The sequence below is a fragment of the Ostrea edulis genome, chromosome 2 (assembly GCF_947568905.1).
Source record: "Ostrea edulis chromosome 2, xbOstEdul1.1, whole genome shotgun sequence".
NCBI lineage: Eukaryota > Metazoa > Mollusca > Bivalvia > Ostreida > Ostreidae > Ostrea > Ostrea edulis.
Window position 1 is genome coordinate 74731696 of NC_079165.1, and position 12782 is coordinate 74744477.

At 35.2% G+C, this 12782-nt stretch overlaps 1 protein-coding gene across 1 annotated transcript in view; it reads right to left on the bottom strand.

Moving 5' to 3' along the window:
• Window positions 1-1091: 1091 nt before the first annotated feature.
• The window catches only part of LOC130051586 (N-acetylneuraminate lyase B-like), a 44729-nt gene continuing 33038 nt past the window's right edge, over window positions 1092-12782 (bottom strand). Inside the window, exons 7-10 of the mRNA XM_056153605.1 lie at window positions 10078-10170; window positions 9262-9401; window positions 1694-1865; window positions 1092-1337 (exon numbers count right to left, since the gene is read on the bottom strand). Coding sequence (XP_056009580.1) covers window positions 1162-1337; window positions 1694-1865; window positions 9262-9401; window positions 10078-10170 — 581 coding nt within the window. The 3' untranslated portion in view covers window positions 1092-1161. The remainder of the gene's footprint in view (window positions 1338-1693; window positions 1866-9261; window positions 9402-10077; window positions 10171-12782) is intronic.

Below are 12782 nucleotides of genomic sequence, written 5' to 3' on the forward strand. Positions count from 1 at the left end.
ACACTAAGTTCTGCGGATTCGTTATGCCTTCTAAAGCCACGCGCTCGTACTAAACTGTATGTCGAAAGACGGTTTGATGTTTCTTCATCAACTCTTTGGAACTGCCTCCCGTCTCAAAGGTTCATTAGCTGTTTTTTTTTTTAAAAACAAAACAAACTTAAAACCTATCTTTTAAACTTGCATTTAATCTGTAATTGGGTGTACACTGTATTTGTATACAGAAATGTTATTTAGATAATAATAATAAAAAAAACCCTCAGTTTTAGTATTATTTTATACCTTTTTCTATGTATTTATTGTTCTTTGTTTTAGTTTGTTTTTATTGTTTTACATGTAAATCGTTTTAGGGTAATTGGCTTAATTAGATAAAGCGCTATATAAATGTATAATAATAAATAATAATCTCGGTCCGGGGTACGAGTTCTCCTCAACGTGCAGGTTCCGGAAAATCTCTAGAAAAATGCGTAAATGACAACGTTTTTTTTTCTCCGGGAGAACTCGTATCCAGATTTTCATTACTGTTTTTTTCTCCAGGAGAACTCGCATTAAGATTTCTATATGATAAAATGACGGGTTTTTTTCTCTCCAGGAGAACTCGTGACCAGATTTTTATGCCAGAAATGACGAAGTTTTTCCTCCAGGAGAACTCATACCTAGATTTATGACAGAAAAGAGATAGTTTTTCTCCAGGAGAATCCATTTAATAAAATGACAATTTTTTTTCTCTTGGAGAACTCGTACTCATTTACGGCCGTAAAAGGTCAATCCAATCCAAATTTCATAAGATGTCATTTCATAGTGCTTTTTCAATGTATTGATTTGCAAACATATGTCAGCCAGAACGTGCATCATGTTCGAGTGCAGTACATTTTATTCTTTTTAAATATTTCTTCCTTATTTTGTTATCAGTAATCACATTAAAATCTATCTTACTAAATAGATAATTTTGAAGACTTTGGAGCGAAAACATTAAAGTTGTGTGCATGTCAAGGAATTTTCCTTTAATATAATTGACATTGGAAACCCCAAAAATTGGATGAAGCGTCAAGAAAATGAGTAATACTCGAAGTTATAAAAACGAGAACAAACAATAACAAATTTAAATACTTTATCCCCGAGCTTAGGTTAATGTAATTGTGTGTATTATTAATACAATATGGATCATGAAGTAACTGCAGCACTCCAGGAGAAGAAACCTAAATTCTTCACTTCTTTCTCAAACTGTTTCTTCTCGTCTCCAGTCATGGCTCTCATCGGTTCGCGTGGTGGCCCCAAATCAAGCCCTACGAGTGGCATGAACGATTTCAGTGCTGCTACATTTCCTCCTAACAAAGCGCCTAGTGTGATTAAAAGAAAATTCAGTATAATTATTTCATGTTAACAAATAGCATTTACGTATTTGTTTTGTATTTTTTACAGGGGCTATGTCCGATTTGGCCCGACATTTCTCGTAACTATACCGAGCTGGAGTTTCGGGCCAAAATGGGCTTAGCCCTTGTGGTATTTGTCGCTGTTCTTTTGTCATTTTTTCATAGTATGAAAAATCATATGGAAGTGATGCAATACAACCGAAAGTCACCATAATTCATTATCTCTCGCTCTCTCTCTCTCTCTCTCTCTCTCTCTCTCTCTCTCTCTCTCTCACACACACACACACACACACACACACACACACACACACACACACACTTACCATATTTATACATGATTCTACAAAGCCTTTGGCCACACATCTGTTCTTCCCGGGCCTTTTGTAATTCCCCGTTTTTAACATTCTCTATCATTCTTTGGAACACCAGTGGCATAAAGTTATGGGTGCTGCCTACGGCACCATGGGCTCCCGTTACTAATCCAGCCAAAAGTTGCTGATGATTTAATAAAAAAAAAATAACATATTTTATGATGAAGTGTATTTACCAATGTTTTATTTCAGTAATTTAAACCTATGCTGATTGTTTCATAATATTCTATTTCAGGAGGCCCACAGGCCTGTATCGGTCAACTAAGCATTAGATAAAAATACCACATTGATGCGAATTTTACTGTTCTGCACGTACATGTAATCTAAATTCTAATATCCAACAGGAGTATAACAACAAGTCTTAAAACACAAATGCCGCCAAAACTGTCCATACTGAAAGACTCTTTACATGATGCATGTCATATTAACACTAGATGACTAATTTGACCCTTGAACCAAAACCTTTATCCCTGGGATCATGAAAACTTAACAACTGAACATTTTTAAACTTCTTGTTAACTACCCTTCCAGTTCTTTTCAAATTTGATATGAAGCATCTTTGGAACAAGGGTAGCATCCCCGAGACCTTAGTGCCGGAACAAAACTGCCAAAAATTGACCAATTATCAAAAATCATCTCTACAACTGCATATTTATTTTTAAAAAACCTAAATGCATAGTGATGTAGAACAGGAAGGCCTCTATCTTTCTTTTTCTTCTCAAAAAGTAGTTGTGAATTGTAGTGGAATAGTAAAATTCAAGTTAACCGATGGACTGAATTGAACTATCAATCTTTGCTCTCCCCCCCCCCCCCCGCGATTTATGATTTAGAATTTTGGGTTTTATTATACTAGTTTGTCTTTTGCATGTCCAAGATTTTCATCTTGTCAACTTCAACCTTTTGTTTGAAAAGTGATGCTACGAGTCCGATTATATCAATATAAACACACGTTTTTATTGTGCTTTTAATTATATCTATGTGTCTGTTGATTTTTTTTTTTTTATTTTATTTGCAGATTACTTCTGAAATTCAGAGTATTATAATTGCAGCATAACTTGAATAGAAATAAACATTCAGTGCGACAACTCCCCATCCTTCCCTTTATTTGACGAAATGTTCATTTTAAAAAGTGTTCTCCATAAAATCGAAGAACCTAAACATTTTTACTACCAGATGCATGATTCGACCTAATAAAACTCGGCAAGATAAACAATTTGATAACGTAACCTTTAACAGCGTCAATAAGCACGCCCCCAACTTCCGGTGTAAAGGCATGTAACTAGGCCATTACAGATGTATGCAAGACCAACAAGTAAAGCTTTTTAAAAAAGCTTGCCGTCTTTAGCAGCAACTCTATAGAGCGAAGTTGAATTATGTCCCTTGTCTTCATTATTGAATTGAGCTAAAATAAATAATCTCACGGACATCATGCCTGCAAAGCTGTGTCCTGACTCCCATTGTAAACGTTTGTATTTATGAAGGGTATATGTACTGGAAATCAAAAGCACTGTTCCCTGTATTAGCACTGATTAAAGCCTCTATATCAAATGAAACTGAGATTTTCAGTGTGTATATAAAAATATTTATTTTTTAACAAAGTTATGAAACAAAACAAACTAAAAAGATTTAAATTGCTCAAATTTGCATAAAAATTATTCTTGCATATTGTACAGTACAACTGCTTTAAAAATTAACCAGGATAAAGACTTGAGAATATTGTAATAGTTTTGCCAAAAATTATATCATAAAATACATAGAGTTTGATGGAAAAGATTAATAATTGTTATTCAAATTTGAGCAGTTGTAAGGGGAAAAAAATATTCTGAAGGAATGGGATAGTTTTAGAACAGATGTGTTGAAAAAAAACAAAAACTTTAAGTTTACCTGATACAGACAGTCTAAACTTACAGCAGGGGTAATTTTCCGCAACATAATATGTAATGAAATGTTACTATCCTATTCCTTCTTAAGATTAGCAAAGTTCTGAAATGCCACTGATAATACAAACAAAAATGGTTGCATTGGAATCACTGATTGTCAATTAAAACTATCCCAAAACACAAGCAATCAAAACAAAAAACGGCGAGTTTTTCTGTTTGTATGCAAAAATGAAAACATTGCTGTAAATGAAGTAACCATAGAAATGCTTTGTATTAGTTGCTTTTAAAAAAAGTAATGTGTCAATTTCATGAATTGCATTTTTCTTTTGTTCGTTTTGTCGATTTTTTTAAGATTGAAAATCTTGAAAAATTGTTAAGTCGTACGAAAATTAGAACACCAGAAAATTATATCCCTTGCCTTGAAGAGCATTTCAACCAATGAAATAATTGAAAATTGACCCATCTCATGACCGTACGGTCAGTGAAAATGTAGGCGGAGCCTAATCTAAACAGATGTTATTTACCTGGAGTGGCCAGGGCCTACCAAGGTGTTAATTGATATATCCCATGGCACTCAAAGAAATACACAGAGACAGAACATGGTAGAAATCTACCTGTCCATGCTTTTTTTTTTTATAGTTTTGATATACACATGACCTGTCTCGGGGACCTCTGCAGAGTTTCTGTGGACATAGTGTTTGAATAATGGTTGTATTCCTAAGGGTAGCTGACACACATTATACACCCACCCACCCCCTCGATTCTTCACCCCCTCTCTCTGCCATTGACTCAATGAATAATTTCTGTTACAAAGGCACCCTCGCGGGGTTTCAGCTATGCGAGATCTAAGGTTTCAATTTCGAAGCGTGGGTTCACACGATCTTGTGAGTATTAGGTCAAATACTGACTAGGTAATAAAATTTCCCCAAATTTGAGTATGCACACGAGTTTTTGGTACGGATAAGCCATTCAATAATCTCCCCGAAGTATCGGTTTCATCAAACACCTCTGCGCTTAGTACACCGTTTCATTGATTGGGCATTTCTCAAAAACATTTTTTTTTTTAAATTCTCTTGTTATCTTAATAAATTGAATAAAATCAAGAAGATCGGGGCAGAATTATGTTCCTCAAAGAAATGATATCACGACCTTGTCATTTGTTCAGATATCAATATTTTTCAGAAAATCATACTTTTGTATGAGGAACATTCACTAAACTAAGAAATACATGTATCTCTACCAGCTGTGTGACAATATACATTTATTTCATGATGTAAATCCAATTACCCAAGAAAAATAATATTCCCTGAGTGTATAATACATGCATCGTTTTTGAGTATCATTGGGATGTGATATGAAATTGGTCATGTGATCAAAGGCCGTTATATAGTAGATTTGATCACGTATCAACTTCATGTCATATCCCACGTGCACTAACAGTAAAAAATTCTTATATTTCTATTTGTATTCGTGTTCTTATCGAACTTCCATGGTTAGCAGCAGATGATAGGACAACACAAGATATAGTTCGTTAGATTTTTATCTAATAGATAATTGGAAACAATGTCTAAGAGATTATAGAATATAAATATTTAATTCAGAAGGAATAAAAAAGACAAATCTGGTGTAAAATAAACGTAATTTATAGCGTCAAGTCTGAAAATCAATTACTGTACACAGATTTCGACAGTAATTCAAAGGACCTTAGAGAATTGATGGGAGATAGGCTACTGACAAACAAGTTGATGTTTCAGGGGCCTCAACAGTCTCTAGTTATGTAAACAAGGCTTGTGCTATGTTTTTCTTTACATATATATTGTGTAATAGAAAACGGTATGTTTAAAACAAAATGAGATGTGCCAAACACTAAGAATATTTAATTGTGTTAAGAATTAGCTTGTAATTTGAAGAGGAAAAAAATTTTGCTTCAAACGACATTTTTACGCCTATATCTAACGAACGTAAACAAAACATGGCACGAGCCTTGTTTACATAACAGAGAAGCTTAGTTTGTATCCCCCATGTACCTCGACAAACTGCCATTCAAATTTTTGCTGACCATTAGAAATACCTTAGTTAAGCAATCTAAGCACTAAAAATGGAAAAAGAAAATATTTGACAATTTTCAGCTAACACCGTGTCCATGCCCCTTTAAAGGCAGCATTTCGCAAATTCTATGATCTAGTTTGGCAATATAGTATGTCATTAGTCGACAGATTGTCTGACATGTTTCATGCCATTTGTTGGGTGGTTCTTTAAACATCTATTTTGACTATGGATTTTTCCGTCTACGTAATCAGGATATTGGGCTCACGGTGGGTGTGACCGGTCGACAATGAATGCTTACTCCTCTAAGGCACCTGATCCCACCTCTGGTATATCCAGGGGTTCGTGTTTTCCCAACTGTAAATTTTCTATTCCTAAGAGGAGCTATGATATTGATTATTCTGTATGATATCATATTGTACGTACCATCTATCTTCCTGTGTTTAGTAAACTAGAAGTGATAAAAGAATTAGATAAATCATAAATCATAGATCACATTAACGGCACACTGAGAACTCAACTGTATGACAAACGGGATGATTTCAGTTTCTCCATCGTCAACTTCCCATATTTATGTAGCAATATTCCATTATCACCTGCATATGGTGTTTATATATCTCAACTGATTCGATATGCAAGAGCTTGTTCTGCGTATAGTCAGTTTTTATATCGAGGTAAGCTACTAACAAACAAGTTGATGGTACAGGGCTTTCGACAGTCTCGATTGAAGTCACCATTAAAAAAATTCTACGGTCGTTATAACGATCTAGTTCGTCAATACAACCTTGCATTGGGTCAAATGCTGTCTGACGTGTTTTATACCAATTGTTAAACCGTTCTTGGCACACTGATTTTGACTGCAGATACCTCCGTTTACCTGATCAGGAAATAGGGCTCACGGCGGGTGTGACCGGTCAACAGGGGATGCTTACTCCTCCTAGGCACCTGATCCCACCTTTGGTGTGTCCAGGGGTCCGTGTTTGCCCACCTATCTATTTTGTATTGCTTATAGGAGTTATGAGATTGATCACTGTTCGTTATCTTCACCTTACATAAGTTACATGGGAAATCTGTTGTGGTTCTAGTTAACAAAGCTTGTAACAACATTGCCTTTGTTTGTAAGGCTCAATATTACAACTGTATTTTCAACAAACTTGGCATATGGTAATGGTACTTGTGCTCCAACTGCCCTTTCAAAGACGAAATTCTTCAAAGCCATGCTTCAGTTTTAGACACATTAAATATCTCAGTCAATGAGTCGGATGGGTATGAGTTGCCGTACCTATACTGGATTCCTAAAGTCCATAAAACCCTTACAAAGATACATTGCTGGATCCACTAAATGGTCTACCTCACGAAAATTTTAACATCTGTGTAGGGAAAAACTTCAAACGTACTATGTGACTACATATGCAAGACGTGGTGTAAATCAAATGTGGATTCTAAAAATTCTAAACAACTTTTAGTAAATTTGAAATCCTAAAACTTTTCTCAAATCAACAACATTAACACATGAATTTGCAACATTTTACACGACCATTCCACAGGATAAATTAAAGACTAGACTTTTTGATATGTTCACATTCGCTTCTTCAATAGAAATGGAAATCGGGAATATTCATATCTAGTGATTAATCATCTAAAACATTACTTTGTTAAACACCAATCTGATTTCACGCACAAGTACTCTAAAGTTCAATTGAAAAATACTGTTTGGAAGGAAATATTCGCCCCGTTTTATTTTCGTCCTCGTTGTCACTGGGTGAATTGAGGAGTGTGCGAAACTGTATCTTTCATATCTCTTCTAACACAACTCTGTCTTGACGAATTTAAAACGGGGCGAAACTGTCTGCAAGTGTAGAAAGGCGAAAATAACACGAAACGAAAATAACCCTGTATACAATATACTGAAGTTTCCCATTGACAATGTCTTCGTAGTCTTTGGTGAATTCCAATGGACACGAATTATGCTCCTTTGTTAGCTGACCTGTTTTTATATTTCTATGACTGGTGGACTGTTAGTCCCCGAGGGTCTCTACAGCCCAGTAGCTTAGTACTTCGTTACTAGCTTGAAAATATGGATGTATATTGAATTGCTGTTATAAAATTTAGAAATTCATTTCAAAATTAAGGATTATCTCCCTCGTGCATAGCTCCTATCCTTGGACGAATTTGGCTCCACTTTTTTGGCACGCTGTTTTTGGCTATATTTAGCTCTAAAACTTCATAGTTATTTCGGATTTCAAACATTTCGGTTGAGCATCACTGAAGAGACATTATTTGTCGAAATGCGCATCTGGTGCATCAAAATTGGTACCGTATAAGTTTTACATGAAGCAGAATTTATTCAAAAACTTCTATGTGATGAGAAAAAATCTCCTGCAGTGGACTCAATTCAATATTTAGATACATCGACATTTCATCTATCAGCAATAATAATTTCCATTCATATGTCGATTCGATATATCACTATAAACTCGAAATAAAAGACACCTCGGAGTCGTCCACTACTGTTTCATACTTACATATTTCATTGAAAGTATCTATCAATTACCTAGTCTACTTTATGACAAACGGGATGATTTCAGCTTCTCCATCGTCAGCTTCCCATATTTATCTAGCAATATTCCATTATCACCTGCATATGGTGTGTATATATCTCAATTGATTCGACACGCTAGAGCTTGTTCTGCGCATGATCAGGTTTAAAATTGAGGCAGACTACTGACAAACAAGTTGATGGTGCAGGGGTTTCAACAGTCTCGCAAATTCTATGGTCGTTATAACGCTCTAGTTTGCCATTACAATATATCATTGGGTCAAATGCTGTCTGACGTGTTTCATACCGATTGTTGGGCGGTTCTAGGTACACTGATTTTGACTACGGATAAATCCATTTAACTGATCAAGATATAGGGCTCACGACAGGTGTGATCGATCGGCAAGGGGTGCTTACTCCTCCTAGGTATCTGATCCCACCTCTGGTATATCCAGGGGTATGTATTTGCCCAACTCTCTATTTTGTATAACTTATAGGAGTTATGAGATTGATCAATGTTCGTTATCTTCACTTGTTCAGGCAGTACTTTAGGAAAATGCTACTAAAATTAGTTGTCATTTTGGTGTCGAAAATGTTTGTAAGCAAATTGTGATGTACTATTTCACTGACAGAAAAAAAAAGTTTCATAAACTAAAGCAAAATTACATTATTGTCTTCTCGTACAAACATTGATATCTATACAATGTTACATATTCATTAGAACCGAACTTGGGTCTGAATTCCATTGGTAGAAGCTACATGTACATGTATGACATGCGTGTATTTAGGGAGGTGTGGACTGAGTGTCCGGATCCAATATGAACGTGGTAAAATTAAGTATATTTGCTTATTCTATGCACCTTTAGTTGTAAATTACTATAAGTATGTTCGTCCTTAGTATAGATTGAACCCCTTAAAAATCACATGGGTGGGAACCCACTTCCCTGGAAAAATACTTGATCCGCGCATGTCAATGTAGCAAGTTGCCCTCACTCTAACTGTAGCACCGTCAACATAATTATACGTGTATTAACGGAGCATGTTATGTAGCATACCTCGTCACAGCCATACAGAACGTTCACCTTCCCTTTAAACACACAGCCTATCATGTCCACCAAATCTTTCGAAGAAAACTTTATTCCAACTAAATTTGGTATCACTCCTTGGGCTTTACTCATAAAGTCCTCCATGTTAACTGAAAATTATTTCATTCTTAAAAGAATTATAATAATTACAGATTCATGATTTAAGTAATGAATTTCAATTTTGGAAATAGATGAGGACCTGAACACCTGTGCTTCACGCCAGCATACTTTTCAGTTGGCGTTAACGCTTCATGAAGTATGTTGGCGTGAAGGATCGCAGATCACTCCTCATTTTTCAAAAAAACATTGTTTCTAAATTGGATACTTTGATTATTTTAATTTCAAACCTATGATTTTAACCCCTAATTGGGGCTTATAACATAATGAAATGAATTATAATTATCCTTATTTGATGTTTTAAGCTGGACTAAAGAATATGACATGTCTTTTACTTTGGTGTAATGTTTCTTGCCAAAATTATAAAATAGTTCATGAAATATGTGCCTTTTCAACAAAAAGCTATGATATAACTTCAAATTGGCACTTATAACAGACTGAAAGGAATTATTATTATTTTTGGTTTATGTTTTAAAGTGGACAACAGAATATTACACCTTGTTTATTTTAGTGAAATGTTTCTTACCAAAGTTAACAAACATCTTAAAACAATAAACAAGCAACCAACCGTTGTGATTTTAGCTATTTTGCGCGTGTATTTATCATAATTAGATCGCTAATTTTCAAATTTTATCTGACACATAAAAATGAGAACTTTCGTTGACTTACACTCAACTCCTGTCATACTGGGTAAGTGGTAGTAATAGAACGGCAAATGTGGAGCCACATCCGCTATAGCCTTGCAATGTTCTATCAAAGTGTCTGAAAACAATACAAATTGTTATTAAGTAATGGTGGCATACAGCGTAAAGGGAAGAGGGGAAAGGGACGGAAAGTGGAGAAAATTGAAAGGATGACCAAGAGCAAAATCAAAGAGGTCTAGCGATGGAGAGAACAAAGAGAAAAGAGAGGGAGGGGGAGTGAAAGGGAAAGAGGACGAAGAGGGAGAGTCAATCCTAGGCACCTGATCCCACCTCTGGTGTGTCCAGGGATCCGTGTTTGCACAACTCTCTATTTCGTATTGCTTATAGGAGTTATGGGATTTATCACTGATAATTATCTTCACCTTTCATTCAACCATCGAACACGAATCTCTACTGGTGGACAGTCTGTCCTCGAGGATACTTGTCGCTCGATATATATTCTTTCATGAATATAAACAATAATGTTAGAATACTGGCTGACACGTCGCCCAGTATATTAAAAGGTGTAACTCTGTTGACTCTATAAGGGACACTGGCTATAACAGATTGGTTGGCGTCCCTCGACTTATCCTTCAAGATATCAAAGATTTGTCATATATATTGTCAAATAATAATCAACTTGGGGGTTCATATACCCAAATTAAAGATTGCCATTTTCCTTTAAGATATATTTTTGATGATTCCTTTTCAGATCTCATGTTCTCGATCCCCAAAATGTTCTGTAAAACTTGTGATTTTCTGATCACTAGAAATTCATTTAGTAGTAATCTCACCGGACGTAGTTTCTGTACTAAAACTTTTTATAATTTGACCTGCAAATCTTTTAGCGTTGTCTACGCTATTGAGTGTAACCTATGTGGCTTAATTTATGTGGGAGAAACTAAAGATTCACTTAATAAAAGAATATCGGAACACACATTTCAAATAAATAATGGTGGTAACCAACATATCTATTAACACTTCAATTCCCCGGACCACTCCATCTTGTCCATGAAGATCAGGATTTTAAACACTCCAACATTGTATTAGGTACTGCATTAGTATATGAATGCAATAATAATGTATACGATGTAGGAAATTTGAAGTTCACAAGTAAATAGCATGAATGTGATGGGACTCTGTCCAGATACTCAAAGAGGGAAACGCAGTCATATACATCGTTTATATAAAACAGCTAGTATAGATGATGTCACGTTTAATTCACTTTTGTCTAACGTCAACAGACAAGTAAGTCCACATCATATTCGCACAAAACTTTTCTCTGTTCTATAGAGAGTTTCAAGAAGCAATAGTTAATCTATACTTGGATTTTTCAATACCAGGATATGGACTGAACTCTATGATTATGGATGTTGCCAATCACAGGCTCTTTAAACCACCGCGAGTCATGGATGATGTTACTTCCGAAACATGTCGCCAGTTCCTTAAGATCAAATTTACAAACAAAGGAATAGATGCCATTAACATAAGCAACATCCTTCGTCATAAAAGAGTTCAGTCTTGTATACCAACATCTTTCAAGTTCAAGTCTACACCTTATATTTCCTACCACAATATACTTCTATTATTGCATCCAAACTTTATAATTATAAACAAACTTTGCAGTGCCTAGATGCAGACCACCGTATACTTAATCCACCTACGCGTTATTCGTCTTCTTTCAACAATAGCTCAGCTGGGCATGTCATTACTGGTCATGTTCATATAGTTGAAAATGAAAAACCTAAATTCACTTATTTTGAAAGTTCCTAAATACAGAGAACCTCGGTCTTTCAATTGGCGACAAAACTCTATCATGAATTCTGTCGAAAATTATGTCAGACGATGGGCTAAATATGAATAAGAAGAACTTGATACATTGTCAGAATGGATTAAAAGTATAAGAGGAATATTGAAATATTGCATTACACACATCAAAACAAAAGAACATACAATCTATCCTTCTGTGTTTAGTAAAGCAGAAGTGATAAAAGAACTACGTGTAGATAGATTACACGAGGAATATGTTTTGGTTCCAGCTGACAAAGCTCGTAACAATATTGTCATTGTTTGAAAGGCTCATTATTACAGTATGTACAGTGTAGATTAAACGAACCGAACTTGAAGTTAACTCCACTTTTCGTAATCGTACTTATACTCCAACTGCCCTTTCAAAAGACAAAATTCTTCACCATTTTACAGATTTTGAAACAGTTAATATTCCAGTCAATGGGTCGGGTGACTACGAGTTACCGTACCTATACTGGATTCCTAAACTACATAAAAACCCTTACAATCAAAGATACATTGCTGAATCCAGTTAATATTCTACCAAGCCCCAATCTCTGCTCCTCACGAAAATATTAACAGCTGTAAAAGGGAAACTTCAAATTTACTGTGCGACAACATATGCCAGAAGTAGTGTAAATCAAATATGGATTCTAAAACATTCTAAACAACGTTTAGTGAATTTGAAATCGCAAATGTGTTCTCAAATCAACAACATTAAAACATATGACTTTTCAACACTTTACAGGACCATTGCTCACTATAAATCAAAGACTAGACTTTTTAGACCATGGGCCAGTAACACATTACCTCCCCCTCTATGGATTTTTCTACACTATGATTTTTTGAAAGTGTGTATAAAATAAAGGTAAATGAAGGTTGTTTGATAAATTTATGTTGGGG